The sequence below is a fragment of the Apaloderma vittatum genome, unplaced genomic scaffold (genome assembly GCF_000703405.1).
Source record: "Apaloderma vittatum isolate BGI_N311 unplaced genomic scaffold, ASM70340v1 scaffold14850, whole genome shotgun sequence".
NCBI lineage: Eukaryota > Metazoa > Chordata > Aves > Trogoniformes > Trogonidae > Apaloderma > Apaloderma vittatum.
The window spans coordinates 6,572-21,428 of record NW_009694127.1 but is presented as its reverse complement, the minus strand read 5'-3'; the positions used below and the strand labels follow the sequence as shown (position 1 = coordinate 21,428).

Genomic DNA, 14,857 nt, shown 5'->3' with positions numbered 1-14,857 from the left:
CTCGATGGAGGAAGGCGCATCCCTGACACCCTTTCCGAACAGGAGCAGAAGACGCAGCTGGAGAAGGAGGCGTCCCGCAGCCGCATCCCCCGCCTGATCCTCCGACCGCAGCAGAAGGTATCCCCCGCTTCCGAATCGCCCTTTTCGGAAGAGGAGAGCCGGGAATTCAACCCGCTCAGTTCCTCCGGGGGCTCCCGCAGGACCGTCAGCAGCAACAGCTTCTGCTCAGGTACCTCAGACACACGCACACACACACATACAGCCCTTCCTCATTTCAGTCCTCATTCGAGGGGTCACAGTGGGTCACCCCCAGGCGCAGCATCGGTGTGTAGGGCTCGCATGGAACCCTGCCCAGCATCCCGCTTTGCAGATGTAGAAGGGCTACCATTGATTTTTCCAGGGAGAACCAGTATTTCCAGTTCTTTTAATACATGTCCGTAAGTGACACCAGATGTTTCCATTTCGAGTTCTGCTATCTGCTGCTAAAAAGTTGGCGGTTTTACTGCGGCAGAGTAGCTGCTTTAAAGAGAAAGATTTGCCTCAAAAACTGCAGTGTGAGTTCGAGGCACTCAGAAAAGCTTGTAAGTTAAAGAGTCTGTAGAACAGGAGAGTTGCTATTAAGGGCATCAGACATGGGTCAGATATTGCAGTTCCTTTTGGTTTCGCAGCGATGATCTCCATGCATGCATTGGAATAAAATATGTAGGTGATGTTTTGGCTGTCATATTGAATTGAGTTTTGTTTATTTGAGAATTCAGGCTCCGCTTGATAAGCGTGTTGCCAGACGTGAGCTGGGCATGACGTCGTCTCCACAGAGACGGCAGCGTCTGAGTGAGATACTAGAAGTAAATTACTGCTCTCCAACAGCACACCACAGAAGAGTCATTTGCTCTTCAAAATAAGTATGGCCCTTTACGTCAGCAACAATTTGTAACCAGATTTTTTATATTAAATACTTACCCTGTGTAGAGTTTAGCACAATTTAAGTGCCTCAACTAGCAGTGAATGACTCGGATACCTGCTAGTGGTGAGTCATCTTCTTAATTCAGTGAAACTCTTCACTGTGTATGACGTTATGCACGTGGGTAACAGCATTGAGGGTCACATCATGAGCACCTTGGGCTCTATATGTCTGTGGTAATTTTAAAGATATTTCGGTGACTAAAATTTTGGTTTTAACAGTATTTTGGAGAGCATAACATTCTCTGACTAAAAATCTGAATTATTACAAGTGTTTTTGTAATAGTTAATATCAGAGCAAGTTCCTAAACTTCCTTTTTTCTTTCTTCATAAAATACCAAAGGTTTTCCTGAGAATAGCCATAAACACTTGTATTTATCTTTTTCTTCACTACAGTGTATCAGATTTATTTATTATTTAATTCCTTTAATGAAAAGCAGTGTACAAGAGTAGTCAGTTTTCTGAGATGACAAACAGAATATCTGTATTTGAGACTACCGTTTCCTCCATAGCTTGGATAGATTTTGTAATTCAGGCTTGGTGGAATGATCTATTTGGTTATTGTTTAATGAACAATGCAGAGCATTAAACAAACAACATAGTACTGTAAGAATGCTAAAGTCTTTTTCCCATGCCTTTGAATCCCTTCACCTTAGCTGCTTTTGAAATTTTCTAGAAACATGTTATTTTTATGATCTCTCCCAAATGGCTGGGTTATATCCTGATATTTCTGTTCCCTGTGTGTTGACAAGCCTTTCATCCTGGTTACTGGCATTCTTTTTTATATCTTTTGGGTTCATATTGCATTCTTCTGATGTGCTCAACACAGAGCTGCCAGAGTAATACCCTCGCTGTCCCACTGCACTATGTAGGCCATCCTGAGTCTCAGCAGAGCTTCGTATTTACTCTGGGTGTGTCTGATCTCACGGCTCAACAGTTTCAATGCGCCTCTCACAGGGGTATTCAGGAGCATGATGCTGGTCTTTTAACCTGCCTCTTAAGCATGAATGCTCATATTTTTATTTCCTTTATATTCATCTTTTATTCTTCCATGAATGCTGCGTTGATTTAGTTTGATTTATTTTTTTTCCCCATGCTGAGAGCTTTGTGCTTCTCAAGCTGCCTGCAGCACCCATACAGGTATGCATTACCCAGTTTGACTGCTGTCAAGTCTTCAAACCTTATGCGGCCAAGGATCAGCCAAGGCATATTCCTCCATCCTAGTACGTGGTTTTATTGTTGATAGGTTCGATGGAATTTTCCCTGTGATGCAGGCATGACAACAATCACTGACTTGGTTTTCCCATTCTCTAATATCTCTTCCCTGTCTTCCATTTACGATCCTTCTTTATCATAGTATGTCTAATTTGAGCTGAACTTGAGTGGTGAAGAGCTGCATGGAGAAGTCAGTGGAGGGGCCGCAGCCTCTAACCTGCCTCTCCTGGTGCCTGGCTAGGTGCTTACCATCTTAACTGAGAAGTGGCATGTGCAGAAAGTGTATTTAAAAATAGCATTTAATAAATTTGGAAGAGGTGAGCAGGTGATGAACGGTAGTGTGATAGCAGTGTGAAATAGCTCCTGAGCATTTTGATAAATGTCTTTTTTGTAACTTCTTTGGAGCATTAAACTCCAAAAGGTTCTCGATAAGCAGCAGATAGTGTGAATTGACCTCTGGTCAATTCCCTTCTCCTGAGAAGTTGCTTTCTCCCTTTCTTCCTGTATTATTGACACCAAGTAGTTATGATAAGTAGATTTCTTTTTTCCCTGGTAGAATTTATTTATTTTTTCTTAGTCCATTTAAATATGTATTTCCTGCTTGATTCCATAGAGATTCAGAGGTTGTCCATTCTCCCTGGGTGCTTACGTTGGTGCCAACATGTAAGTGAAGGCTTGAAGTCCATTTTTCTCTCTAAACAAATGAGAGCAACAGGGTCTTCCAGGTATTGTTAATCCAGATATTAATGCAGGTATTGTTGGTTTAGGCAGGGGGAACCTGTGGGAACTGGGGCAGCGCTGTGAGCATGGTGGCAACAGCAAAAAATGCTTTGTGGCGAAAGACAAGAGACACTTTGTTTTAATGTTTGATTTCATTTGAAGAAGTTGTTAGTTCTGGCCAAGATAAATTTTAAATTTGCACAATCAGCTCCCTCCTTGTTTTTGTGCCTGGATCAGAGGCTCAGTTGGTCATGTTGTTTAATTACTTGCAATTGACTTTATGTCAGTTTGGGTTTGTAAGTCTGTATGAAACACAGTGAAACTGTTAAAACTTATCTGCAATATTCCTGACGAAATGTGTTTTTAATATTCTTTGTTTCTGCCAAGTGAACATAGATGATCTCTGGATGTTGTGTAGGCAAGCTGAGCTTTTGTATCAGTATTCACCATGTGCAATCCTTCCTTAGAATCCTTGCACATCTGTCCTGTTTGTCATTTGATACGGGAGCACTCCTCTTCCTTCAACCATTGCCCTCCTCCGGCTTGGATGTCAGCCACAGAACTCCTATGATGTCAAACGATAAAAAAACCTCTCCCAGCAGCTTCGTCTGGCTCGACTGCTACTGAGCATTTGCCCATGTCATGCGTATTTTTCTTCTAAGTTGCACTTGGTTTTGAAGTGGCTATGTGCCCTTACCTTGTCAATTGGACAGGCAGTGCAATTTTAAACATCACAAACAAATCATCCGCTTGTGGGTCCATGGCAGAACAGCTGTAGGACTGCCTTTGGTAGCTCCAGTTACAGAATTTGCCTTGTAAAAGATACTTAGGGCGGGGCATTATCCTTGATTTTTGTGCACACATCCTTTTGATACCAAGCCAGTTGCGTATTGGATCGAAGGCAGCCTGGATATGCTAAGCTTAGTAACAGTTTGGTTAGCTTTTCATTTTAAAAGGAGGTTAGTTTGCGGTACTTTTTTTTCTATTTTCTTCCTCTGAATAGCTCAGCTTTTAAATTTAAATTTAAATTTTAAAGAGGAGTTCATACATCCCACCTTTATAATGACACTCAAGCTTTCCTCTTTAGCCTTTCTTCAGAAGCCAGACACTTAAATTTCTGCAGGTAATGCAGTGGCACTTTGTTGTCTGAGATGCAGTTTGCAGGAAACACTTGTGCATTTAACTGTCGGTTCCACAAAAGACTTTATGAGCCAGAGCAGCTGTTTTATACCCATAGAAGACAGTTCCTCTTTTCTTGGGCGTAGCTGCAAATCACCTCTTTAACTAGTCTGCACAGTACTGCGGGCCACTGGAAACCAGTAGCAGCTCTATACAGGATTGATTGTGACTCAATTCAATGAAAATTCAAAAGTAGGAGCCGAAGCTTCTTTTTTGCTTTTCCCTTCAAATTTCAATGCTTATTTTGTAATTCGCTCTTTTCTGCTCTTAAGATTTTTCTGAAATTTTGTTCTTTACCTGTGTGGTATAATAAATATGCTCTGGTACAGTGGCTGCACTGTGAGCCCCAGGGTGTAGGTGCTGTAACAGAAATCTCAGCACTGTCATTCTTGCTGTTGCTCCTTGCTGTTCACACTCACTCCTGCGCATGGTTCCCCTTGAACGCGACATTTATTTGCCCCTTGGCTCAGCTGTTGATGGTTGCTGGGGCTGAGTTCGCAGTGCATATGTCAAAAAGGCCATGTAGGTTTCAGGCAGGCTTCTTAAAAGTCAGCGTGAATACACAACGCATATTGCTAGCTACAGACAAGAAGAGGGTTGCACGGCTGTTACTGGATGAAAAACTGTACCTTCTTGCACTCTGGTAAATAATTTCTTTGCTAGAGCATTGAGGTAGGTTGTATTGTAAACCAGCTAGCCTTGAAGGCTAGACTGTTAGTACGTGTGTACTTAAATATATATTTCTGAATAGAAACAGATAGAAGAAAGCAAATTTGCAGTGTTATAACAAACCAACAGATTGAGGCCAGAGAGTTACTACAAATTACTGAATACAATTACCTCTGTTATTTGTGCGTGTATGTATTATTACGGAAACAGTAAGCTCTCTCATTCTTCTTGTTTCTTGTTATAGGAAGAAATATTTTGTTTCATTATTTCCTTACAGGTTTATTAGTTGGGGTTTTTATTCTGAGTTACTGAATCAAAGAGATAGGCCTAAAAGTGCTCAAGTGTGTGATACTGAAAGTTAGCTTCTCTTCACAGAACCACAGAAGGGTAGGGTTTGGAAGGGGCCTCTGAAGATCATCTAGTCCAACCTCCCTGCTAGAGCAGGATCACCTTATATCTTTCCTGCAGTCCTTTATGTTACGCTTTTCCACAGTCTTGCCATTTTTTTCAAACTTCTTGGTGGAGATCTTCTCCAACGCGTTTGTTTGCAGCAGTCTGTAAGGCAGTTCAGTAATCACTGTGACATTAATTTACAAAAATGTTGAAACAAAATCTGCTTTCAAAAATGTGCATATGGCCTTTGCAACAGGGTGACACTGGGGACGTGCTTCCTTTTCTTAGTGCTGCTTCCCTGAAGAATTTCCTGCTGGGCTGGCTCACGTGCAATAATTTATTATTGCTTCATATTGTTAACCACCAGTTCTGCTTCTGCTGCACAGAGATAGTTCCAAACATGAAAATGAGAAAAGTGCCTAGGTACTAAAGAGCAAAGCCTGCCCATTCCTCAGTTTTTGGCCTTTGCCTGCTTCCCTTTCAGCTTGACTATTTATTCCCTCTGACCAAGTAACAATCCTTTTGGTTTTGTGCCACACAACAACATCTGGAAGCCAAAATATTTGACCTTCTGAATGTTTGTTGTCACCTTTTTGTGTATCTGTCAGCACTGTAAACCTTTAAAGCCTGACCCAGAGCCTCCTGAGGTCAGCAGAAGAGTTCTGGTTCCTTCTGGCACATTTTAGATGGTGTCCTGAGAACAGTCAGTACCTCACCCTTTTTACTACCCTGTTTCTTGCAGTTTTCTGTGTTCTACAAACTGAATTCTAAGCTGTATCATGAATTTTCTTTGCCGCCAATGCATAATCTAATACTTTAAAGCAAAAATGCTTTTAATGCAATTTTCTATTGAGTTGAGTATTGTCATGGATATTGAAGAACATTGCGACTTGTAGCAGGAATTAAACTTTTGTCAGCAGTCTTTGATTAATTTATTAAAGAGAATCTTGATGTTCTAAAAGAAGTTGCACCTGGCATGTTTTTAACCATACATTTATAGGGTTAATCTATGCCCTTGAAATTTTGGAACAGTGTATTGATGTGTATGTATCACCAAATACAGTGAGTGTGTTCTTTGGTGATGCTGACTACTAGACTGGGCTTGGAGACAGGTAAAAAGTAGAAAAATATGCATAAACCAACAATGGATAGAGTATATGTGGTTGCTTCCCACTAGAAAATAGGTTGTGCAACCTTTTGAGGTGATGTTGAAGCTGTGAGGGTCACAATCATATGCAGTCAGCCACAGAGGCAGAGCTATATGAGGACAAAGGAATATAACATGTTGTGCCATTTGAGGAACAGGTACAAACTTCTTTGTGGTGTGTCGCAGATTATTTCCATAAATAGTACCTTCAAATAGAATATAATTTCTTACGCTGCTGCATAATGGTATCAAACACATAAAACCACACAGAAACCCATCTATATATACACATGTATTTCACACAATGTTAATATTTAATTGGTAATATTTCGTATACTAGATGTAGTCAAGGCTCTCCCATCAGAGGTAGCAGCAGTGATTCCACTTCCAGCTATTGTCCTCAGAAAAGGTTAGCATTTAAAAAAACCTACTGAACAGCCAAGACTCTTTTTTGTCTCTTTTCCAGACTCTTTCCTGTCCTCAGCTTTAGTTAAACCTTTTCTTTAAAATCTTCAAATAGATTTTCAGTCCTGTATCATCTTAAACCCCTTGTCCAAGTGTTATCTGTGCTGTGATATCAAAACTCTAGAAGCTGTGCTGTTCCTGACCACAGTGCGCTCCTAGTAACAGTACTATTTCTATTGATATTTTTAGCAGTAAGCCTTTATGCTTCTGTTCTGCAATACTACTACCATTAGTGGTGCTATAAATGTAATGACAAAGCCAGTAAGCCACAATTATATAGTCCTTTTTTCAGATGGTTTCGCAGAACTCATGTCAGTCCTGCTTGTTAGTGAAATGTTCAAACAGAAGGAAGATCAGTAGATTTGCTGCCAAAGTCAATTAAAATTTCCTGCTTCAGTGTACCTTAACTGTTGTACAGTCAGATGTCAGGAGCAGATGTTTATGGGAAATACTGCATCGTAAAAGATGCCCGAGCTGTAGGAGTGAGTGAGTCCATCTTCTTTCACCTTCCTCTCCCCTCTTCTACACAGTCTGAGGCTGTCACCATTCATACCATGCTGTGAGTGATCAGAGAAGATGTCTTGTGAAATTCAGTCTGCATCTTCCATGCTAAATTTTCGGTATTCACTGTTAGTGGTCAGCCTGTGGGTGTGGTGGAATCAAGGTCAAAGGGACCATGAGGAACAGATGTAAAAGTTGCCTGTATACTAGTGATAGGAACCTCAGCAACAATCAAGGGGAGCTGAAGATGTTTAGTTCTGATTTTACTTACTTTGCTACTGAGTTAGGTTTTATAATTAGAACATTAAAATCACTGTTTCCAGCAGGAAAGATGAACTATGAAAACCAAGGTGGCTCCCAGCTGTAGAATACCTAAAAAACGTAAAAGAAAAGTATGATCCTAAGCATGTAGGTTGTAGGGGATCTTCAGAGCTCATTTCATCCAGACTTCTTTTTAAAGAAGGATTGTTTCCACCACTATGTCACATCAGCCATTCAGAGTCTAGAAAACCTTCAAAGACAAGAGTTTGCACAGCCTTGTAGGTGACCTCAGGGAGTGGTGGAGCCGCTAGCCTGCCTTTGTTCACAGGCAAAATGGAGCATAGTTAATTCAGGCTCTGTCTGCAGAGACATAGAGATTAAATGTGGAATTAATTTTCTTAGCAGGATTTCATATAAGTAGACCTCCTCTCTTTTCCTGACATGGCTATACTTCTGGTTGCTCTTCTGCTCTGCTTTAGCGTCCCTGACTTTTGTTGAAGACACTGGCCTCACAAGCACATGGTATTCTGATCAATTTTATTAAATACCAACACCAACAGATCTTAAAAATAGCTGTACAATCAGTTTAAAATTGATCAGAAGGACCGAAACTAGCATTTTTAGGACTCTACTTTTTACTTTAAATATTTTTTCAACAGTCTTTGTGATTTTGTGGGTTTGCGGGTGACAGATTTTTAATAGCAAATAACTAATCGAGTACATAAAGTTGCCTACTGGAATGGCTGCACTAAGACTGAAATGTTTTAGTACAAATAGGAGGTGAAGAGAATATTCATAATTCTTATCTCAAGCTGTGCTCCCTAAAAGATTGCTGGGCACGTAAGGGTGTCTCCAGAGGGCCGTTCAGCGTCATGAGGAGGTACAGGTTAGTTTCCAACCTGTTGAGAGCCTGATGGTGAAGATGTGAATATGGTCCACCTCTGTCTTTCTGTGTGTACTACTTATTTTATACTGTCATGTTTCATCCTGCTGCTTTTACTGGGTTGCCCAGTTGTTCCAGAACAATACCGTGAATCTCCTGATTCTGCACTGAATGTTTTCTGACTGAGCAGTGAGCCCTTACGCCACGCTGCTTCAGCTGCCCAAGTTGTAATGGCGGTTGTGCTTGTCCAATGGAGAGAGATGAGATCCTCCAGATCATGACTCGGTGTAGTGGGATGGCATAGCCTGAATTAGGCTGCTGTTCTGCCTCACTTTCCAGAGCATCGTCTTTCTCTCCATTAAGTACAGAAAGAACCTTAGAGGTGGAAGCTAGGTGATGTATTCCCTTTGATGTCTGTCTGCAACTTTCATTAATGCATAAAACACCCCTGTGCTGCAAGGCCAGTCGTGAAAAGAAGACCAAAGCAACACGTAAAGGATCAAAAATGTGAAGCAAATGAGCAGATTGGGACATTATCCTGAAAAAAATCTGAAATACCCTTGGTCGTACCCTCACCATCAATAGCCAGCTTGCAGTGCACCATCCTGGCAGAGCAAAGGTTGCTCAGACTAACAGATCCTGGGAGGAGTGGAAAGGGAACCATCAGGTAGAAGTCAGGAAACTGTTGTAGCCTTGGTACACTGAACATTTAAAAGGTCATTAGAGGTCTAAGTTTCATGTTGGAATCGAAATTTCTTATTGGAAATGCAGAGTATGTACAGCCTGAACACTGGTCAAGGGAGCCTCAAGAGAAGGTGAAACTGGGACAATGGAATAGGCTTTAAGTACCAGATGGACAATCCAGACTCATAGAAATACATAAATACATCTGGCAGCTACGAGTGAAAGTAGAAATAAGTCAGTGGTTCCTCAGCAAGAGCATCATTAATTATTTGGATACATTATATAAGCAGGTTGTACAGGCAGTGTTTCTTGAAGCCTTTAAGAAAAGACAGTATTTATCTAAAGAAGGTTCTAAGGCATAGTCCAGTGAAACTTCTAAAGTCTCATGCCTAGAAAATCAGAGAAATTCATCATGTCACAACATATGGCCTTAAAGTCTACAAGAACAATATTTTTGTCAGTTGTTGGAATATTATCTTTAATGTTGTTTATACTTTTGACTTTACTATTTGAACTTAGGCCGTGCATGCAAATGTCAGTGCTCTGAGCAACTTTCCTGATTGTTTGTTTGAAGAGACACTGTCCCACGCTTGGCTTTGAAACTTGGCAGGCGTGTCTGATCTGGGAGAGGGCTTGGATGTAGAGTTTTGGTGATGAAATCCAGCTGATGTTCAAAGGGAAAGTACTCCCAGAACGCTCTTAGGAGGCCGCTGTTAAAAAAAACCCCACACGTGAATATTGCTAAGAAAACAATGAAAGTCTCATGTTCTAAATTTACATGTCTTTTCCTCTTGTGCAAGTAAGTAACACAGGCAAGATCAGAAGTATGGACTTCCACAGGAGTATTTGTCAGCTTTCTCTCCGCTATCTTCCTGATGCACACATGCCTGAGAAGGTAAATCAGGCCTATCTGTATTCCTGAGAAGTCTGGACGTGACATCCTTGCTGGTGCAAAACTGCTGACGAGTTTAGAACTGAATCTTTAACTGACCTTGCTGAAAGCTACATTCACATCATGTCTGCATCAGAAAGTGAATCCTTTCATTGAGTCATTTGGTCCTGTTACCCCACTGCGTATTTTGGAGATAGATTCCTTATTTTGAATGATTTTTGGGCCCATGGCTGTCTTCATCTCTTTCTGTCATGGTTGTCACTGGGACTTTGGAGGAGTCTACAGGTCTGCGGGAAATAGTGAACCCACACTGCCCTGGCTGCGTCCTTCCTCTTGCAAACACGGAGCAGAGGTGTTCGCTGGGAGCAGGGCAGGTAGTCAGGCTGTCTGCTGGATGGAGGAGATGTCTGCTTGATATGTGGTCAGGGTCCATGGGAGAGTCTGCTGCTCTTCTGTGGGGAGTGCATCTATAATATTAAATACAATTAAATAGCCTGCTAAGGCTTCCATAGTAGGGAGGGACAAAGATAAGTACAGGCAATCTGGCTGGAGAGCTGCTCAGTGTTCACCAGGACTTCTTGTGCTAGAATGCCTGCAGGTTGGGTGGGAGGTGGATCTCTCCAGTGTGCAGCAGAGCCTTGCTTGCCTTTGGTCGTGAGCACTGATATTTTCTGTATGCAGCTGCTCCTTTCTGTGGTGGTAAACGTTCTGATTATTCAAAAGGTTGATACAGAAAAATGTTTCTTTGCAGCTTGCTCTAGATTGTTAAATTTTTAATTTTTTTCACATTTCTGGCTCATACTAAGTGGAAGGAGTAGAAGCGATGTATTACATACAAAATGACAAACACTGAGGAGAGAGAGCCCAATAAAATCATTCATTTACTTTGGCTAAAATGGGAATGCTCACCTGATTATTGGTGTGTCGAAAGGTCACAAGGGGTATGCGTAGAGAAGAGCTTCTTTTTGCCAGGTTCTCTTGTTCCTTTAATAAATGCCCAGTTGCAACAAAAGCTGTAGTCCTTAGGGGTAAAATGAGGATATGTAGATATGTCATAATTTGATCATATGATGTCACCAGTATGATATAACACACAATGGGATGGGTGTGGTGGTAATTAAAATATTTCTTTTTCTAATGCTATTTTTGTATGCTTTCTTTAGCTACCCTATTTCATTATTGCAGTTAGTTTAACATATTTGGGTTTTTTTAATGCACTAATTCTCAATAATGTAGTTTAATTCTTTCATTATTCAGAGGTTTTATCAGCTCCTGAGGTTCTTCCAGGTAGAATCTCTATAGCTTTGGGAGTTATTTGTACATCAGGTGTCCCATATAAAACATCTGTAAGATCTGCAGAACCTGTGCAGTTATGGCAGTGTTGGAGAGATGAAATAAAGTTTCTTGTCTTTTTTAAAATAAAAAACCCACAAAGTTTTGAAAACAGTATGACACAGAGAAACATCTAAGTGGAAAGGTCACAAAAGTAAACTGCATGAACCTTCACTTTTTTTCTGAAAATAAATGTCTGTGTGCTTCTGAAGAGAAGATACTTTGGGCATAGCTAAAGGAGCTGCTTAAATGCAGTTCAGAAGCTCACTTGGACATGCTGATCCACTGCCCTGTAGGTAAGCATTCATTCATCCCGCTGAAGAGAGTCTGAACCCTGGAGAAAAGGAAATGGGTGCTGATCTGGGAGGAAATTGCCACCTTGTCCCAAATCTGTGTTGAGTTATATTGTGATATTGATGGGAATGGAAAGCGGAAAAAGTAAACTAGAAGCGTGTGGGCATCAATCCTGCTTTAGTCAGGATGAATGTGAGGAGGGTTTTTTTTTTCCTGTTACTTTTCTAGTGGATAATTCTGAGTTGCAGAAGGCAGCAGCAAGATGGCAGAAGGAGATGCATGGAGGCATAATTGAGCTGATTAGAAAGAATGAAATATGAGTAAACTGGATTAAGTGCTTTGCACTATTACTGCCCTTTGCGCCTTGGGAGGCAATTGTGGCCATAGGCTGGGCTGCCTCCATGGCTTGGCATCATGTTGGGCAGTTTGCAGAAGCCCCGCAGAATCACCTTAGGCTGCTGGCTGCCCTTGTATGCTAATGCATATGGACACATTCGATGGTCAGCACCTGTAGGTACCTTGCTCAGCATCAGAGGCAAGACATGGGAATTGAGAAGCAAAACATTGGAACAAAGAGGAGAGGGAAGAGCAACTGGCCAGGCACAAAGAAACACTGGTTCACATGAAAGGATGAGGTTATTTTACTGTACTGAGGGAGCGGTAGTTAACAAGAGCAAAAGCTGCTCTTTCCTGCTGCGCTGAAGCGAGGAGAGAGGGTGTCAGATAGCTATGGGATACCCCTTTTGCCTCATAAATGCACAGTCATATACTGACTTTTTAAACAATCTGTCTCTCACTGAGAGCTTTGCATGGATCAGACTTGACCTAAATTATGAACAGGGTGAAAGTGTTAAGTGCAATATGGTCATGCAAATTATTTGGCTCATTTGCAGGTACTTCCTTTGAGTTTCATGTTAGGTAAAGATAACGCACTGGGAGCAGAGTGCAATTGCATAATTAAGATGGCAGCTTTCATTTTGTCTTAGGAAAGAACAATTACATTTCTCCAGGAGAGCAAATATTCAAGGCTTCCTAGTGTCAGAGAAGCCTGTTTGGTTTTGTTATGTGACTGTAAAACCACCATGCCTTTTCAGGGTGCTGTGATTACTCCAAGATTACAGGAGATGTGAATAGATGAAGGGGGTGTTTGATAGGTGGATTTCACCTGGACTCAGACTTCTTGCTTTGCATTTAATTGTTAAGAGCTGGAGTGTTTGCATTCGCGCAGGTCAGGAACCTGGGTCTGTTCCCGAGGTGGCTGCTGGTGCCATGAAGCGCTGGTGTGCCCTCAGGGGAACTGGGTGTTAAACAAAAGCAGTCGGTGCATAACACACCCTCTGCAGAACCAGGTCCCTCACAGACACTTGTCAAGAATGGAAAAGCTCTGTGATCACGGTTGCTTTAAAAGGAAAAATGATTTTGAGAAACCTTTATTAATTCCAGTTAACTGAAAATATTTGTGCATATAGGCTGTAGATCATTCTCTTGTTGTTCAGATACGAACATATTTTGAAGGAGAGCATGTGGCCTATGCTTGTTTTTCATCTGGTCTTCATGCTGTAATGTTACCTAACGTGTCAGAAGAATTTATCTTAGATCTGAGTTTTCATTCTGTAGGCCCTGATTTGGTATTTTGTCAGACTTAGTGAAGCAAGCACTTGGCATTTTAGTCTGCTGTAAGATATTTAAGACTTCTTCTCAAAATGGGAGAAACTAATAGCCTCTCACTGGGTTTCAGAGCCAAGGTTGTGCATATCAGATAACTGACTGTAAGGGGCTGTAGGTCAAACACCTTTTTTTTTTCTTTTTATGCTGCTGATGTTTATGTACTTCTTAGTTAGAAATTTTGATGTTTTGCCTTTTCTCTTCAGATGACACTGGCTGTCCTAGTAGCCAGTCAGTCTCTCCAGTTAAGACTCCTTCTGATGCTGGAAACAGTCCAATCAGTTTTTGCACTGGTAGCGATGGAGACTTCTCCAGGAAGAAATTCAGTCCAGGGACAATGAGCGAAGGGAACCCGCAGCTGGCTCGATATAAGAAGGAGACAAAGACAAGCCTTGTAAAGCCTGGTGAGTATAGTACAGTTCCTTTCATTTCTTTAATTACACTTCCTAACTGACTAGCTAATACATATACAGGTGTCTACATACATTGTGCTGTGCTGCCTCTGATACCACTAATGCTGATGTCAAATATAAAAAATAGTTGGGTTCTTTCTGTCTAGCCACTTACAAGACTGGAAGACACTGTCAGTATTAGCCTTTTCCTGGAAATATAATTAATTGACATCTTCACTTTCTTTTATGAGGCTTGATGGTGATGTCAAATAACAACTGAAATGGATTTTGTCCTATTTCCTGGTAATTGCACGCATATTTCACTGGCCAAAGATAAATGACTCTTGCTATCAACGCAAAGAATTACAACCTTCTGATGTTATTAGATTTACTGCTGGATCCTGCCTAAAGTTTATGCTGCCAGGCTGTGATAGCTCTGGGGATACAACATGTCAAGCCAAGGCGAGATAACGGGCAGCTTACGTGGGGGAGTTAGGCAGATGTAGATCCATACTGTACTGGCTGAATTCAGAGCGTGTCTCCTGTTGCCTCAGGCTTATGGGCCACCTCAGACCACCAGCTAAATCACACATCCAAGACTAAATAACCTGGTGTGTCATTGGCTGCTGTAATTTTAATGAGCAGATAAACAGTATTTTTGTGATTCATGTGCAGGCTGCTTGTGCTGTTATTTAATTAATCATGGAGACAGAGAGGGTTTTGACCCTGTACAGAGTCAGCTGCAGAACTGACATGGTTTATAAGCTCAGGTAGCTTCCAGCTATAGTGTTTCCAGAGTCATTTTACCTCTGGAAGCAATTTAGATACTTTCATGAGGAGCCAGTTCAGATTTACCAGCACTATGTTTAATCCAGAAACAGTAGAGAATCTACTGCAAAAACTCCTCACTGGCTTGCTCATTGAAAGGGCTGATTAAATCTGACTCAGTGCTATCCCTGCAAGTTCTTCAGTTCATTTTACTTGACTGTTCCTAGTGCCTTGCATAATAGATGATAGATAATATTTTTTTAAGGTTTGTTTTCTATTCCATTAAAATAAATTAATCTAATGCAGGCAGAACACAGTGAATATGGTGTATGTGACAGTCAAATCTTCAGCCATGGCTACCACAACCATTTTGTTTGTAAATACGGGTGTAGCTTAGTGACATATGCATAAAAGTTTTTGGAAGTTTTTTTCCTGCT

General features: G+C 41.2%; 1 protein-coding gene across 1 annotated transcript; it reads left to right on the top strand.

Moving 5' to 3' along the window:
* Positions 1 to 42: 42 nt before the first annotated feature.
* Positions 43 to 13,714, top strand: LOC104271730 (syntabulin-like; the record flags this gene model as incomplete). Its single annotated transcript, XM_009866504.1, has 2 exons — positions 43 to 229; positions 13,467 to 13,714. Coding segments are annotated over 2 exons (435 nt in total), but the record flags the coding sequence as incomplete, so codon positions are not given.
* Between the last annotated feature and the right edge of the window lie 1,143 nt (positions 13,715 to 14,857).